This window comes from Pundamilia nyererei, unplaced genomic scaffold (genome assembly GCF_000239375.1).
Source record: "Pundamilia nyererei isolate P.nyererei 1_Seehausen unplaced genomic scaffold, PunNye1.0 scaffold00076, whole genome shotgun sequence".
In the NCBI taxonomy this organism is placed as follows: Eukaryota; Metazoa; Chordata; class Actinopteri; order Cichliformes; family Cichlidae; genus Pundamilia; species Pundamilia nyererei.
Window position 1 is genome coordinate 1,574,755 of NW_005187477.1, and position 18,138 is coordinate 1,592,892.

Below are 18,138 nucleotides of genomic sequence, written 5' to 3' on the forward strand. Positions count from 1 at the left end.
TGGGATGATGAGGTGACACATGTCTCTGACCTGCAGTAGCCTTTAAACACCAGGGAGTGTGTGTGCGTGTGTGTGTGTCTGTGTGTGTTGTGAGCTCATCTGTGCCAGACAGTTGCACATGGAGACCAGCTGTCTCCAAGGCAACCAGGTGAGCCAGGTGCCCTTGAAGAGGCCCTCCCCTCAGGCAGGGCTGTGTCCTCTGTGGCTCAGCAGGTTGTGTAGTAGTTTGCGTCACTCTTCTTGCCAGTTTGTTTATTATGAATTCTTGGTTTTATTGCTGAGATGCTCTAATTATAATTGTCCTCATTAGGTTTCTCTGACTGACACACAGAGTGTGACACGCTCTCCGGGGTATAAGCTGAGGATGCTGCTGTGACTCGCTCCCGTCCATATCACCACTGTTAGATTGTATTTTTCTCTGCTCCTTGCCAGCCTCAAAAATGTGTTGGCAAAGGAAATACCCGACTACACTGTTCTGGTCTGACACTTTCACGATCCGTTCTTTAGGCCGAGTTAGCTGAAGGGTAACGCACATGTAAAACCATGTTCATATGAAACATGGCAAAAGTGTCAAAGGAGAAGATGAATCCACGTAATTCCCATGTGCCGAACATTCAGGCTTGGCTTAGTTTCACATCGTTTTTCTACTGCAGACGGGGGATAAGTGGATATGGCCCAATATCCTCCTCTCGTTTTCTGTTTACAGGAGCAGCCAGTCAGAAGAAAGGGAAGATGGCCTTAAAGGGGAGGAGCTATAACATCTGGAACTGGGAATTCAGAGTCTGTTACTTGTAGTCATGATGATATAGTGTAGGATTGGAAGGTCGTGCAACAAAATGCTCCTTGAGGTAACTGTTGAAAACTATCTCTGCTTTTAAGATTAGACAGACCGTTCTCACCCCCGAGGCGTAACATTCCGACGTTTTGTCACATCCTGCGGTGTTCCTGAGGAACGCAAAAGGAGACCTTCCGCGTTCTAATGCTACGTGCCGGGTTATGGATGAAATCCATAAACCTAACCTTCTCCCTAACCTTAACCAGTAGTTTAATGACGTGAAATGGTGTTTTCCGAAGCGTTTTTAAGAAAATGAACAAACATGTGTAGATTGTGTTCAAACGGTTCTCATATTTCCTCATTTTGCTAATGTCGTCATTTAGGAACGCGTTGGGTGGCCGAAAACGTAATATGTTGACGATTTGTCACCTAGCGTAAAATGTTACGCTTTGGGATGAGAACGTGTTGGATTAGACCTAAAACTTTCCTTTTTGCTAAAGCATATAGTTAGGGATGAATCAGGTGACCCTGAATCCTCCCTTAGTTATGCTGCAATGCGGTTGTTCAGTCTGACGTCACTAGCCGTGTCTGGGCCTAAACTCCGCTGCAGGTCCATATATCAAACGATCACTGTGGCATTACTGAGAGTTAAAAACTGTCTAAAGTCTTTCATCTTTAATAAAATTATCAGCGTTCTGCTCTACCAGGTGTAACAATTGAGTTTAACATCCAGGCATCCATGAAAACGGAATTTATGACATTTAACGGAGTTAGAAGTTAGCAGGGAGTTAGCTCGCTAGCTTCTATCTAAATACAATATAGCATGTCCTGACTGCGGGGTTTTGGAAACAAATTCAAACGTACAGCTCTGTTATCACTTCCAACATAAATGAAGACAGAAAACTAAACAGCAGTGACGTTTGTAGGGTTACTGAAGTTTGGCTAGCTGGTATTTAATGATGTGCTACGTGACCGCTAGCGACACAGCTATGTTAGCATAATATAAACAAGCTAACTTTTTTCCACTGGATAAAAGTTAACGTGAGTGTTCTCGGTGGTCAGGAACAAATGTAATCGCATGGCAGGATGCTGTAAACGGACCAAACTTCAGCCAGGAGAACAACTGAGATAATCCATCCACAATACGAGGTTAGTCATTCATATACTGCTGCATGGGCTGGGCTGTAGTTACATCCTAAGGTTTTAAAAACTGAGCTTAAATAAATGATTAGCGGTAATAAAAGCCGAGGGAGGTCAACAGTGATCACTGACTGTTTTAGGAGCTTTTTGAGATCAAATAGAAGAAAATACAAAACATTAAACATGTTAACAACACAAAAGCCATATTAAACGCAGACTACTTTAGACCCGGAAGTAGGATTCGTCACGTCATCACTTAACAACCGGATAGTTAGAGCTGGAGCAGGTGACCCTGAATCCTCCCTTAGTTATGCTGCAATAGACTTAGGCTGCTTATTCCCATGATGCACTGGGTGTTTCTTCTTCACTCACTATGTGCTAACAGACCTCTCTGCATTGAATCATACTTGTTATTAATCTCAGGCTCTCTTCCACAGCATGTCTTTATCCATGTCTTTTTATGGCCTGAGCCTGGTTCTGCCGGAGGTTTCTTCCTGTTAAAAGGGAGTTTTTCCTTCCCACTGTCGCCAAAGTGCTTGCTCATAGGGTTCATATGATTGTTGGGTTTTTCTCTGTATGTATTATTCAAACTTTTTCTTTTTCTGAAGCCAGCCTAGAGCCCAAAGACAGCCCAGGCTCAGTATGGAGCTCCATACTCCATAACTGGTCATGGTATGCAGTCTGATTCATTATTAATGACTTGCAACATAATGTTTCCTTAAGCAAAATACAGTGTAAAGTGTATTATAGCCCCTCTTTCTTTGCAGTTTTTGCTCTCCATATGGTGGGCTGCACTGAAAGGAAATATTTGGCATCCCTGATAAAATTCACTATATAAAAAAGAAATAATACGTTTTTATTTTTAAGTAGAATCACTTAAATCCCCCTGCTGATTCAAGGCAGTCTATGAAATACTCCAAACATCCAATTTATTCATTTGTGATTCTGGAAATGAATTTCATGTCCTTGAACCTGATGTTTCAGATGTGCCGTCTCATACGAACTAATCTGTGTCCACATTTAGAGGTTAGTGGAGCTGAGGAAGTCCTTTCGCCTCCACAGAGAGACCACAGCTCGAGTTATACACTTCACAGATATGGTTGTGTTTTAGCCATATGCTACACAGACACAACTAGAACAACTTTGTTTGGTCCTTTAGTTCTTATACAACTTTTTACGTTGGGACAAAAGAGGTTAAAAGATATCAAGAAATTATTTCACTTTTTATAAACAACAAAATTCCAGAATTCCAAACGCTTCCATTTTCCTCCAAACCTTCATTTATGTTGTCACGTTTGTTGACTTCCTGCTCCTGGATTTACAGCCGGGTCGTGAGATATATTGTTTATTTGTTCATGCTCATGGACATGAATTGTGACATTTTTTTGAGATGGCACAAATTTGTAAGAAACGTTTACAAGAGGGAAGTATATTTCATGTCTGCAGCACATGTTTTGTCCAGTCAAAGGAAACTAAGGACGTGGTGAGATGACCAAAAATCTTCTTTCAGTCAGGGAGAAAAGGCTTAAGACTGAAAATGGTGAAGGACCGTCGTTGACGGTTTAAATCACAGGAGGGTTTTAGGCATCAGAAAAGTAGGTAAATTACACAAACAGGTGAGTCAACGGCTGTTACCAGGTTAATGTGCACTGGATACAAGGGTAACAAGTAAACGGCCATTTCTATGTGTGGTTGTTAATAATTAATAAAACACTTATTTACCATCATAATCCTCTTACCTCATCTGTGACCTGATTGGCTCTTCTCTGTAACTCCTCCTGCTCTGTGAGGATGGGCGGGTCTGAACGTGCGTTAGCAGCCATGTTTGTTTGTGTGTGTGTTCAGTCCCAGGTGAGCGGATCAGACTGCAGCATCAGGTGTCTTTAACAGCTGGAGAGGGTGAGAGTGAGGCCATGATTATTTTTCATGACTGACAATAGAAGACACCAAGCAAGAAAACAAGCACAGGCTCTTACACAAACACGCTTCAGGATAACCACATTTATTTTTTAAGAAGCAGTTACTTTTATATCCAACAGACTGTTTCGTTTTAATGGCAGTTACTGTAACTGTCAATGGTCAGCCAGTTAGCACTCAAAACATCAGCTGCAGCAGCCTTTTGCACACATGAATGTGATACTTCAAGGTCAAGGGGACCCATAATACTCATTTCCTATCAAAAGAATAGTTCTGAAACATCCACAGTTCAGAATAATCCTTCTTTGTCTAGCACGGACTTTGATACAGCGTCTCTTGTCTAAAACAAGCTCTCTTAGCTCCTTCCTCCAGCCTTAAAGGCTAGCTTATTTGTGATTCACTGCTCTTCATAAACACCCAACACACTAAATTACACTAAAATCATCTTCAGCTAAAACCACAAGCAATTCAAATGGCCAAACAGGAAGAAGGATGAACTCTCAGGTTAGCTTAGTCTGAATAAGTCATTTAATGTGTGCCAGTAAAAAGCACTGAAGCACACTGTCGGGTTCCTTCTTGTCCCTGTCGTCATTCTTCTTAAATTCATCCATAGTTTCTGCTGCTGATCCAGGTCCAAGTCACGCAGGTCTGAGCAGAGACACCCAGACCGCCCTTTCCCCAGCCACCATCTCCGATTAATCCAGGGGTTAATCAGAGTCATTACTCACTTATATATCCACAGATACAGGCCCTTATAGGGCACAGGGGTGGGTGTGAAACTGGCTGCTTTTTAGTTATATTTTCAGCCTTTGGAGCTCTTCTAACTTTTGAAGAAGAGGAGATATATTCACACAACATTTTCAGGTTTAAGTGCTCAGTTTTACACCCACTCTGAATCTGCTTTTCTTAAGCACGACTTAGTTTGAGCATTAATATCAAGTCAAAATTATTTTCATCTAAAACAAAGCTCATATGAGTGAATCTCTGTTTTTTACCTCCAGTTTCAGTTTGCCCTGCAGAGTGATGACATCACACACATATTCTTTTTAACCTGCTTTCCCGTTGTTTCCTGCTCAGATCGTTCTCTCTGCATATATCATTCAAATATGAAATGATAGGAATTTTCGTCCTCTTTCACTGGATGTTATTCTTGTGATGGCAAGACACACGGTCTTAGCACAACTCCCACAAAGGCTCTTTAGAAAAGACCACAATTCAGTTATAAAGTGTTACAGTATCTGCATGAATGCAGTGCGGCCGTCGGCTCTCACAAGCGCCTAAAACGAATCCCTCCTCACTCTTACAACAACTGCCTCCTCTGTAATTAGGAGTCCACACAATGTCAGCTTCTAACCAGGTGTTGAGTCCTCACACACACACACACACACACACACACACACACACACACACACACACACACACACACACACACACACTTCTCTTTGTGTGATCAGGCTGCAGCATCATAATTAGCCCCAACCACTAATCACCACCTGTTGGAATAAAGAAGAGGAACAACAAGAAAGAAGAAAAGAACAAATGAGCCACGATGTTCTTGATATTAAAAAAATCAGTTTTAAATATTATGCACCATAAACTGATAAATCTTTTAGTCTACAAAATGAAACTGCTAAAATAGACAGAGGTGTTCAGTCTGGGACACAACACAGAGAAGAAAACGACTGTGTTCAGCTTTTAAAGGCCGATGTTCATCAGGTTGACTGTAAACTAGATTTTCTGTAACACTTGAGCTTCTGTAACACTTCTGTAACAGACCAGACTGTATAGAAAAGAGTCACCTCCTTTAGCTTGACATCATCACCAGTATCTCCTCCAGCTGTCACGTTAAAGTGATGCACGCTTAGCTAAGAGTGACCAGAGACAAATAACCAACACACACAAACATGCAGGCTTTGGCACTGCTTCCTAATCACAGGCATAATAATGAGCATTCATGTTCAGGAGTGCCCAAAAGTGGGCGGGGCATCACATGGCACATCCCCCAAAATATGATGTATTAATGTACTACACAGTACTATTATAGATAAAGATACCTGCACTATACAAGTCATTAAAATCTTCTCCAGCTCAAATCCACAACTATGATCCATATTTTCATATTACAACTTTTTACTATTAGTTAAAGGGGATTGTGAATTTTACTAAAGAGTCTAAATATTTGTTTTACCACTTTGGAAAACTGAAATTCAGCACAAGATTTGTGCTAAATTTCAGTTTTCCAAAGTGGTAAAACATCTGGAGCCCAGGACAAAAACAGATTTACCACATGAAAAAAGTTTTTTCATGTGGTAAATCTGTTTTTGTCCTGGGCTCCAGATGAGTCTGAAAATCTGTTTTCGACACTAAACTAATTATTCCTCCTTAAATATTGGCTCTTCAGTGCTGCCCACCTCACCCCGTCACAATCAGCTTTAACATGTTTAATGAAGCCATGAAAGACTTTACCTTCATAATTTCTGCATTAACAGCCTTCAGAGGACAGAGGCGGGCTGAAATTTAATGTTTTTTAATTATTATTCCCAACATTTTTGACCATTTACAACTTTTTAAGTAGATGAGATAGTCGTGTGACAGTTTCAGGATCTGTAGAAAACTTGAAATCTGTTTTACACCCACTCCAAGTGTCACAATTTAAAGCCAAATCTTCTTTTCTTCAGTACGACTGTTTGTTCTGGTCAGTTTAGAGCATTAATATCAATTCAAAATCTTTTTCACGACTACATTAGAAAATTATTTTAGAAGATGAGCCTGGGATCAAATTTAGGTAAAAGGAGACTTTTCATATGGTACAACCTGTTCTGAGCAGCTACTTCCGTCGTATAGTGACATCACTCTTGTAAGTTTACCACAAAAATGCTCTTTGGATATATTTTTTTTAAATCAAACATCCGGGTACCATGCTGTCTTTTGTTCCTCTACTGTTTTTTGACCGCATTGTGATTTCTTGGCTACCTCTGGTTCTGTGGTGACAGCAGGTGCAGGTGTGCGTCACAGGCTCACCTGGTCACAGGCTATGGCAGTTCATTTACGTGTACACGAGTGAAACTGCAGCCTTAGCTGTGAGGCTGACACGGAGTGATGGGGATGATAACGAAGACAGGATTCTCCTCATCGTGCTGCCCTGGGAATCGGCGTGGTGACGTATATTTGTTTGCCGTTTTCGCGGTCAACTCGTGCGTGAGAATATCACCAGGTACACTCGCGACAGTTTTTAGTATTTGATTGTTCAAGAGCAAAAAGACGGAGTCTGTTTGAATCAATCTCACAGATGAAATATTTATTTTTTTATTGCCTGTTTGACCGTCACCAGTTAACCTGTGACACCAGTTAATCTGGAACACCGGCCCTGTTTAACACCGAGCACACACAATATGAATGAACTTAACGGGTCTGTTTTAAAACGTAAAGAGTAAAAGTAGAGATATTTGTTTAAAAATGTGGGGAGTAAAAGTAAAAAGTAACAAGAAAAATAAACGCTCGAGTTAAATAGAGATACCTGGTAATTCTACTTCGTTACTTCCCACCTCTGGGTCACTCTGATGACCAACTTTTACATTTGAAATAAAAACAGTTTTTTTGAAGCTGCCTCTTTTCAGAGATGACGTCCATACGAACCTGTGTTCCGTACCTTTCATCCGGTCCTCTTCATACGCTCGTGCTCTGTCCTCGTGAACCCATCAGCACACTGAAACCTGTTGCTCTTCCTCGGTTACTCCTCCTCAGCATCACCGCTCCCCTCCTCCGCACAGGCCCCGCCCCCCAACAAACAGCAACCCAAACTTTCTTCCTGAGCGTGACGTCAGAGAGCAGCGGCTTTGAACGCCTCTCTCCACCACGAGGACGCAGCTGAAGGTGGAGGAACCAGCGACATGTTTAAGGGTAAACGATGGGCGTGTTTTCAGCGCTGGTCAGCAGGAAGCTCTGCTCGCATCCTGACAGTTTAGCAAACTTTACAAAAAAATATTTTCATAATTAACAGTTTGAATCCTGCTTTGATTGTTTTGAAGCTGCCGCCATGAAATCTGCATCTTTCCTGCGTTTGTCAAACACGTGTTAATGCTCTCTTAGTGACGTCATAGTGATGGTGTTTTTCTCATTTATCCGTTTATCCGCTGAACAAAGCATTAGAAACCCTGTCCAAAGGTGTCTAAATGGCACACTGGACATGACTGAAGCCTAAAACTGGGATGAAGTTGGTTTAGAAGGTGAAAGTTTAGCAGACACGTATATCACGTTCAGTGGTTTGAGCGGTGTGCCAAACATTTGACTTTTTTTAAATGACATGTTTGTAAAATAGTTGTGATCAAACAGCCACACAGGCGCTCATCATTTTTTAAACATGACCAAAAAAGTCTTTATACTTGTCTAGATGTCGGTCACATGGTGTCTGTGAAGGTTCTCAGTCATCCAGGTCATCGTAGTCAAAGGAGCTTGCAAAAAAAAGCGTCTGGACTTCTTTAAGTTGCTTGAAGACGTTTCACCTCTCATCCGAGAAGCTTCTTCAGTTCTAAGGTCAAATGGTGGAGAGTCCCAGATATAAACCTAGTGGGAGTTTCCCCCCACAGAGGGACAAAAGGACCCCTGATGATCCTCTAATCGCCTGAGCCAAGGTGTGAAACTGGGTGTGGGTCACAATCAGCCAGAGTTTCGGGTGTGTTCATTGTGAAACCTGGCCCCACCTTATCATATGATTTCCTGAGGTCAGATGGCCCAGGATGTGAGTGGGCGTTAAGGCGTCTGGGGAGGATCTCAAAACTGGATTATAGATGGCAGAGAGTTGGTGTCGTAAACCCCGCCTCTGTTCAAAGATGGTCGCTCACAGTGGACATAGATGCTTCTTTCACTCCTCTTTCAAACCATCTGTCGTCTCTGTCCAAAATGTGAACATTGGCATCCTCGAAAGAGTGACCTTTGACCTTTAGATGCAGATGGACAGCTGAGTCTTGTCCTGTGGAGGTGGCTCTTCTGTGTTGTGCCATGCGCTTGTGAAGTGGCTGTTTGGTCTCTCCAATGTAGAGGTCTGAGCATTCCTCGCTGCACTGTACAGCAAACACCACATTGTTAAGTCTGTGTTTTGGCGTTTTGCCTTTTGGGTGAACCAGTTTTTGTCTGGTTCACATGGTGTTTCTCTGAACATCAAATTCATCGTTTCCTAACGAGGTGTGCGGACCTCAGGTGTCAAGGACAGAGACGACCCTCCACTTTTAACCAAATTCAAACTGAAGTTGAAGACTGTGTAAAAACAGTTTTCATTAAGCTTTTGTTTTTCAGACATCTGCCAGAGGCGCTCTCAGCCGCTCATGCCTGGTGTGACCGCTTATGAACTGAAGCCCCCTGGTGGGCTCTGACGGTACTGCACTGGGTAACAAATAAGCTGAAGAGAAAATGTCAAACCTTTTGAATGTTTTGCATCTCACAGGTTAAACTTGCAGGATAAGTTACACCATTAGGATCCATAAGCCGATCATCCTTTTGGTTTCTGTACAATAAAATCTTTTAGGATTCGTCAACACATTTTCTGAAGGACATTTCAACTCAGGTTTTGTAACTTCGCTTAAAATTTCCAAAAAATGTTCACAGTTTAAGGGAAAGAATAAAACAGCCATGATTTTAAGCCTGTCTCATGTCTCACATTCAGATAAAAGAATCAAGCTCAACAAGTAAGGTGTTGAAAAGTGTCTTTAAAAGTCAAAATGAATGAATGAAAACGTAAAAGCAATATTTCATCTTTCACTTGCGAGACGAGCAGAGCTGCCACTAAAGGTTCAGGGCTGCAGAAGAACCTCGGCAGGCTGAAGTTGAGCTTTGAAATTGGATGCAGTAAAAAATATTCCCGATCAGACGAATGAGTGTAACATCACATGTGGTCACGTGCATGAAGAAGGACAAAGCGTGCATGAAAACTCAGAGAAAAGGACAACTGTAGCATCAGCTGTGTCAGTTTATTCTTTCAAACATTCAGAGTCATCAAACTTTCAGCCTAATAAAATTCATTTAGAGACAAAAGAACAGAAATCTTTAACACAGAGATGCCGCAGCGCCGGAGAGTGCAACGGAAGCACGAGCTTTCTCTTCGTGTCTGCTCAGTGCCGGCGTTTTGGTCCCGTTACAGAGATGAAGACGATAACTGCACATCGCGGGTTGAGTGAGAGGAAGGAGAAGGTGTGAGAAGTGAGAAGCTGTGGAGAGGCTTCCCTCCGTCGCCTCACGAATACATCGTGAGCTGAAGCCACTGTGAGGAAGAAAGAGACCGTCAGTGTTTACAGGTGACCACAAGCCGTCCTCTGTCCTCCTCGGTTTTATAGTTTCAGTTTGATTGTCACCCCAGGAGCTGACCGATGTTTTCCTACAGACTTCTGTGCCATTCAAGTTCATTTCCAACCAGACCAGACTGTATAGAAAAGAACGATGTGGCCATTACTGCTCGCTGAGCCTCGAGCTGAGCATTTCTGACTGAGGGAGACTGTGCACTCATCATCAGGCCAGAATTACGAAATCAAAGGATGCTTTGCTCAAAAAGACTTGAAACTAGGGACTGAGACCATAACGCAGTCAATGAAGAAGAAGAAATGTTGCCCCCTAGTGGATATTAGAAAAAATACAGATTTAAGGCACTAGTTGGTTTTTTCCTGTGGTTCACAGTCAGTAAATCCGTCTCCACCTCATGTTTTTTCTGCTCCATATCATTGCAAAATATTAATCATGTTTTCTTTTCCTACTTCAGACTGTTTCCGTGCATTTCTAATCTCGTTCTCGTCTTTGGCCTTTGACCCGACCCCCACCCATTTTGCTTGCCTGCCCCTTGATGAATTTGATGCACCCTCGTCTCCTGTGTTTGGATCTTTTCCCCTGTGAGCTGACACACACGTTCCTACTTTTACCACACTCGTCCACTCAGTGTCTAAACTTCAGAATCGAGAGAATTAGAAAACATTCTGAAGTGAACCAGTCTGGGTTTTACCTCCTTGACGTCCAGATCGATGGTGCCGCTGTTGTCCTTATCCAGCGTCTTGAACGCTCCTGCAACACACACACACACACACACACACACACACACACACACACTGTGCATTTTAAATTGATATAAAAAAAAATTTCTTCTGTGCTTTTTGTTTCTTGGGTGGATGAGGAGGGAGGAGGAGTTTGGTGTGGGTTAGAGATGAACTAGGTGCTTCAGGCTGGTCCCTTGTTTCCCAGGGGATTGCCACAGTGGACGGATCCACATGTTTTGGTGTAACACAGATTTGAACTTTAACACAGCCCTCCTGTTTATCTGGGCTTGGGATTGGTCCACTAGCTACAATAGCTTTGACCCCCTGAGGCTGGGTTTGTCTCTCCTCTGAGAATAGACTCGTGCAAATGGGTTCACCACACCCCACGCGGCAACACACTGGAGATACACTAACTACTTCTATTATGCATAAGAGAGACAAAGAAGTAGGGACAACACGTCATGTACAGCATGTACAGCTGTTCACAGGTGAGGAAAGTTAAACACATCATTATACAAACTTTACGTGTTCAGAAACGTAAAGCTGAAAATAAGACGGTCGGACAGCCGAGTGCACGCATATCTGAAATCACAGGGTGAAGAGAGACTCACTGCACATGGCGTCCAGTCGCACCAGGCAGCCAATGAAATTGTCAAAGTCCATATCGCCGTTCTCATCACTATAGCGACGGATAATCATCTTGTAGAGCTCGTCATTCAGCGGGAAGCCTGCAAAACACACACACACACACACTTAGTATGAAACTACACACACTCAAACGTCTTTGGTTCCCACAAGTACAGTGAACGTCCAGGTTTTGGTCCCAACAAATGTATGAACACACACACACACACACACACACACACAGCAGCATTTCTTACCTGCAGCCTTGAAGGCACCAGGCACCTCGCTAGCGCTGATCACACCTGACTTATCGGTGTCACAGTTAATGTAGATGCCCTGAAAACAAGACAACAAATAATAAACAACACAAACATAAAACCAGCGTGGAAACCGTCACAGTGCGACTGCACGGCTGCTCCCGACCGACCTGCCATCTCTTGATGTTATTCCAGAGGTACTTGAACTCGTGGAAGCCCAGTTTTCCTGTGCTGTCACTCTGATGGGAGCCAGGTCAAAGGTCAAACTCAGCAACACAAGCAGAACTCACTGAGAACCGTGACGGTTGATTTTCTGATCTGCTGCTACTAATTCTGCAACCACTGAGATTACTGTGTTCAGTCTGCACTATGTTTTGTGGAAGGATACGTCCATCACAGCAACCATACTCCTGCAGGACTCACTGCTGAAGCCGTCGGTCTTCAGCTTCCCATCTGAACGACAGATCCACAACTTCAGTTCAGCTTAGTTAAAATACAAATTTACTGCAAACACACAAAACACTGAAACTAGAAAATAACAATAAGAACGATTTAATGAGCTGCAGAAGGAAACCGGACTCACGTTTGCAGACCACTTTATTCAAGATGTTCATCAGTTCATTGGGGCTCACCTCCATGTCCTGGAGACACACACACACACACACACACACACACAGCGTATGAGTTCTCCACACAGGAAGTCCCCTGAGTTAGTCACAGCCTCACAGAATGACTCAAACCAAAGCCTTCGATCGAGCGTCTGACTCACTGCAGTCACTGTTGCCAACAACACACAACCAAAACACAGAAGCAGCGCTAAAAGTTCCGGACGCGGCTTCCTCAAAAACTCTTTTTTTTCTTCACGCGATGAAAGCCTGTAGCTGTGAGCTGGGCTCCAAGGCCACGGGGTGAGCGGGAAAGATTTATTTTCACATGCTGGCCGATCGGCTCACAAACCTCGACTTCGAATCAAATGTTCATCCGGCAGTGAGCTGGGATGTTTCCCGAGCTTTCTCTGAAGCTCTAAACTCTTAGTCACGGCCACTTGAGTCACTTCAATCTCTTTTTACTTCATTTTTCCACTATTTACATCTAACTGTAAAAAAAGTACGAACAAACCACACGTGACAAACACTGTACTGAATAAGGAGCATTTATGGCACTAAAAACTGTTCTGTGAGCCAAAGATAACGAGGTGGGCCCAGTATGTGTTACAGCAAGTATACTGGGCCTTATAAGGTGGCCCTGCAGACCTAACAAAGCTGCAGGTGTTCATCACATCTGGGCCCAACGTTAAGCTTCAGAACAGAAATCCTTTCTTCCGTTTCCTTTCTGAGTCGAGGTCTTCCTTCTCTTCAGATACAACCAGGCCTGTTCTCAAAGTTTTCATGCTTTGCAAACTCATCGACAGCATCAGCCCCGGTCACCTGACGGGCGACCCTTAGTGATGTTAAGGGTAAACTAAACTGCTGGAAATTTCCACAAACTACTCACCTTTCACAGCCTCCTGACTCCACCCGCCTGAAGCAAATGGGAGGAGCATACTTTACTACAAGCCTCTGTCACAGCAGTTATCACTGCTGTTGGTTTAGCCGAGAACCGGCTGTGTTCTGGTCTAACTGGTGCGCACGCCCATCAGATGAGTAGAAGAAACACACACACACACACAGCATGACTGCAGCTGTGCCAGACAATGGCAGGAATGCAGAGAGGGAGTTCTCTGTGTAACACGCCCTGCAGCGAACTGCAGTTTCCACATGTTTGTCAGAGGATTCACCGAACGAGTTCACTGTTTATGTCTGCGACAGAACCGCACGCTGTAATTAAAAAGCAGGAAAAAGCTGCTCCTTTATTCACCAGGCCTTCCACAGAGTGCAGCTCCATGTTTGATTTGGCTGAATTTTACACCGGTGGCATTTCCTGATCCAGTCCCAGAGGGAGCTTTCACTCCACTGTGATTAAAATATAATACAGCAAAATTATGATAACCAAAGAAAGCACATCTCAGAGTGGAAGTGTAGACTGTACAGCAGGGCCAGGAAGAAGCACATTAAAGACAATCACTAGTGCACAATAAGAACAGCTCTGGAGCTTTCTCTGCTCTCACTAACTTCATTTACAAACCTGTAAATCATATTTAAGGCTCTCTGACATGGATACGGTGAGGTCAGTGGCTGGAAACACACCAACACACACATTCGCTTCGATAAAAAAGTAGGAAACACTCTTCACCTCATCACGTTGAAGTCACTGATGTTAAGGGTAATTCAGTTTCCTCCGGCTCTCTTTATTTTTTCAGTCATCTTTGATTCTTTGGTTTGGAAGTTTTGGTCTCCACAGATAATTTCCCCTCAGGTACAGGGGCTGAATGTATTTAGAGTTCACCCATTTAAACTGTATTAAGGCTTAAAGTGTGCATTATTCGGGGCGTGGCCTCTGACAGGTGGATGGCGGCACAGGTAGCTGCTGTCTGTCTGCTAGTTGGAGTCCCTGAGCTGCACTGTGTTTGTGCTGTTGGAGCATTTTTAATGACATTATCTGACCAATGACGATCTTTCCCGGTTGGCTGTAATGGTGCGAGGACGTCTCAGCGCTGCACTCTGTGGCTCAGGGCTTCAACCTGCAGCTGTAACATCTGCGCCTGGTTTACAGTCAGGGGCCCACATGACTCGGGGACTCACACACAACCAACCGCAGAGAGTCGGCTTCCCCTTGTGCTCCTGAGACGACCAAATTGCGACTCTTTAAAGCTCCTGATTTCCGGCTTTGTGTTTTTATCTTTGGACTCTGTGACTGCAGATTTACACGACACACAATTGATTCCTGATCTTGTAGTTTTCCTGCTTCTATACTGCACCCTCTAGTCAGCAATACAGATGGAAGCACTGTAAGTGCGTTTAGTATTTTCTAGTGTAAATGCACAGATAAAGCATGCACCCATCTACACCCATCTACACCCATCTACACCCATCCTTCTATTGTATACGACCTGCAGAGCACACAGAAACCATGTCTGTCCTTATTGTGAGGGATGATACTTGAGCGTACAGCCGCGCCCTGCTACAGGAGTTTCTCGTTTCACGGGTCAAAAACAGGCGGTTGAAGTTTAGAAGTGCAAACTGACAGTTAGTTCACTGCTGTGGAAACTCCAGAGCTGCTGAGCTGGTTCGAGCTCGTTGCGCACAGTTTTTATTTTTCTGTTAAAGGTCCGATATCCAGAAAAGGCCTTTCTACAATGTTATGAGATATTTATGAACAGAACGAGCTCTGAAAGTCACACTTTTTCTCACACCGCTGTCAACAAGGCTGCTTCACAGCTTTACAAGCCAGTAAAAATACACAGGAGCTCTTCCTGGTTCACAGCAAGCAGCGCATCGTACTGTAGCATGCTGCTAGCACAGATGCTAAACATACAGCTGTGCACAGTCGGCAGCTGTAGGCCCTCTCTCTCTCTCTCTCTCAGTCAGTGTCTGTGCTTCACCTGAGCCATCACACCTCACCACACCTGTCTGCCTGCTTTTCATACTCCAACCCTCATCCCGTCTATCCGGTCCCCTGTCCATTTTCTCACCTTGACTACTTATACTTCACCCTTCAGGTTTTCTACGTCTTCTATGAGGGGTCACCACAGCAGAGCATCTGCCTCCATCTCTACAGTCCTCCTCTGTCACGCCAACCCTCTGCATGTCCTGCTTCACCATTTTTACTAAAAATGCTCCAAACAGGCACCAGAGCACAAACACGGAGTGCACAGGTGTTACCCAGTCTATGCAGATGAGCCTAAATACACTTTCTACCCACCAGAACAAGCTGATTTAAAGGGCCGCTGATCTTTCTGCAGACACCCCAGTGACTTTAAAAGTTTAGTGAAAGAGGCCACGCCCCCAATAATGCTTTAAGCCTGGTTTAAAGAGAAGAGCATCAGGACACAGGTGCACTCACATCTCCAGCCAGCTGTTTGAAAACCCTCCGAAACTGTTTCTCCTCTTCGCTCTCATTGGCCTCAGCGAACTGCAGAGGTCTGCGGGGAGGAGGCTGCACACAGAAGAAGCTTCTGTTAGGTCACACACTCACACACATCCTCCCTCCAACTGTGTTTGGACAGTTTGTGTGTTTGTTTGCACATAAAATCTTCCACTGAGAGGGCGTCGCTTCAGTCACACAGTTCAAGGTTCAAGCGATGCACATAAGCTCAGGGTTATCCACAAAAAATCTTTCTGTTTCTGCTACATTAAATATTAAAACTTGTTCATCGACATTCAGGTGCTGCACACAAGCAGAAATTTGATCTGGGATCTATTTTTCCCGTTTCTCATTGACGCAAATCTACCTGTGCTTTCATTAGAAATGTTGGAGGCTGCATTAGGACAGACTTTACAGAGTACTTACAGGGTCTGACGGCATGAACTGAGACGGGTCGATGTCGCTGTGGGGAAGAAATCACAGGCTCGGTTAGCCTAGCTCAGCATAAACACTCGAGTAGAAACTGATAGAAAAAGTGTGCTCACGTCACAGATTTGATGACGCTCCCGATCACTCCTTTCAACAGAAACATTTTGGCGTCGATCTGAAAAAGACCGAAGACTTGATCGACACTGATACGTGAAATCTGCGGGAGGTTTTTCACCATACTGGCTGTAAATGACCTGAACACCGAGGTCGAGACAGAAACCGCCGACTGCAGACGAACTCACGCAGAAGTTTAACGAACGTTTCAATTAAAGTTAACGTTTTTATACTCTTTGATCAGTATGATGTCATAGATAATAACTATTATAATAATAATATGATAACTATATGATAATATGATTATATACTTCTGATAATAGCCCGTTTTCATATTAATAACATCATCATGGAGAAATAATCATATAAAGAGAACAAACACTGATTCATTAAACTACATGCTTTAAATATTTTCAACTAACTCATCAGGCTCCAAACTGCATTCAGAGGCAGGGCCGTGTCCAGAGAGGGGACACGTGGTGGCACCACCCCTCCTGAAATATGAATATGAACTCAACATGAAACGCTACTGTCAGTCTTACGAATACGACCTGTGCTGGAATCTAACCAAGTGCATGTACTCAAGCATTTTACTGATCTAATATTTTAGTGTACTTCACTCAAGTATTTCTATGTTATTCTACTTTAAAGCTTCTGTTACTTCTTATTTTGCTGACTCTTGCAAAGACACAGTGCTTATTATTATGATACCTGAAGCTGGAGCAGTTCATGAGTAAATGTAGTTTATCCACTGAGCTCATTTTGGCTCTCAGAGATTATTAAAACAACAAACTCAACGATTATTATTCAAATGAAATGATTGTGTCTGGAACAGTTCTCAGGTTCCATTCAGCCCAGCATCCCTCCCACCGCTGGATTCGCTTTATTCAGCTTTCTCAGACGAATTAAACTCACAGCTCATTGATCAAATGTAAAAGACATTTTTCTTCTTTTTAAAGGGAGCTCACAATTTTCCAGTCTGAGTAATCTGACCAAATTAACCGATAATCAAATATGAATGAATCAGTAATTCATGTAGTAACTTTTATGTAGTAGTAACGATTATACTTGTACTTTAAGTGTATTTGGATTCATTCAAACAAGAGTATTAAACATATTAGTAACGCTCACACACACACACACACACACACACACACACACACACACACACACACTTGTCCATTTTGTGCCATGTTTTCTTAAATAAAGCGCAGCGTCAGCGGGGGAGGAGGCTCCGTCGGTACTGAAGGCTCACAGCTCCTGTCTTATCTCACCCTCGGTAATCTTTCCATGCCTCCGTGTTCTGGCCGCGCTGGGTTGTTTTCTCCACTTTAACCTTGTTTTGTAAATTTCCACCGGGTGGGTGGGACAGCATGCACAATTCTGCACTTTTACACAGCTGAGGCAAAGCCCGCACACAGGACACAGAGCAGCTTTGTGGTACTTACAGAAGCTTCAGCTGAGGACAGACGGAGGCAGAGACCGCGGAGCCGGCGACAGAGACGATCACGGACTGCGGGGAACACGGACACGGAGGAACTGCAGGGCGAGCCCACTGACAGCGTTCTTTTTCAATGCGTCATCAACCCCTCCCCAAACACACGCACATATGCACGGACAGGCCGCCAGATCATAGCGCCCTCTAGAGTTCAAATACGTGGTGCGTTCAGGGGCCCACAGGTCAAATGACTCATCACCAACAGAGGAGACCTCACCTCATATTAGCTGTTCTGATGAGTTTCAACGATCAGAGTTTGGAAGCGTGGATTCAGCCTGTCTGTAAACGCACGTCAGGCTGCTGGTGGAGTGATGGTGTGGGGGATATTATCCTGACACACTTTGGGTCCAACTGAGCATCGTCCACAGCTTACCTGAGTGTTGCTGTGGACATGGTCAGCCTTTCCTG

General features: G+C 43.7%; 2 protein-coding genes across 3 annotated transcripts in view; both read right to left on the reverse strand.

The window, feature by feature from the left end:
- LOC102193205 (synaptosomal-associated protein 25) overlaps positions 1-7,597 on the reverse strand; it is a 15,205-nt gene extending 7,608 nt beyond the window's left edge. Inside the window, exons 1-2 of one of the 2 annotated variants that reach the window (XM_005737446.1) lie at positions 7,482-7,597; positions 3,655-3,805 (exon numbers count right to left, since the gene is read on the reverse strand). In XM_005737446.1, coding sequence (XP_005737503.1) covers positions 3,655-3,738 — 84 coding nt within the window. In that variant the 5' untranslated portion in view covers positions 3,739-3,805; positions 7,482-7,597. Of the gene's footprint in view, positions 1-3,654; positions 3,806-7,468 lie in introns of both variants that reach the window. The other variant, XM_013911961.1, reaches the window with a different exon arrangement.
- Positions 7,598-9,771: 2,174 nt separating this feature from the next.
- LOC102193482 (calpain small subunit 1-like) lies at positions 9,772-17,837 on the reverse strand. The gene is made up of 11 exons (XM_005737447.2): positions 17,681-17,837; positions 16,235-16,293; positions 16,116-16,152; positions 15,669-15,761; positions 12,310-12,367; positions 12,115-12,179; positions 11,897-11,965; positions 11,727-11,805; positions 11,457-11,573; positions 10,815-10,873; positions 9,772-10,085 (listed from the first exon to the last, which is right to left on the reverse strand). Exons 2-11 carry the CDS (start codon positions 16,279-16,281, stop codon positions 10,059-10,061), a joined length of 651 nt encoding a protein of 216 aa, XP_005737504.1. The 5' UTR covers positions 16,282-16,293; positions 17,681-17,837; the 3' UTR covers positions 9,772-10,058.
- Between the last annotated feature and the right edge of the window lie 301 nt (positions 17,838-18,138).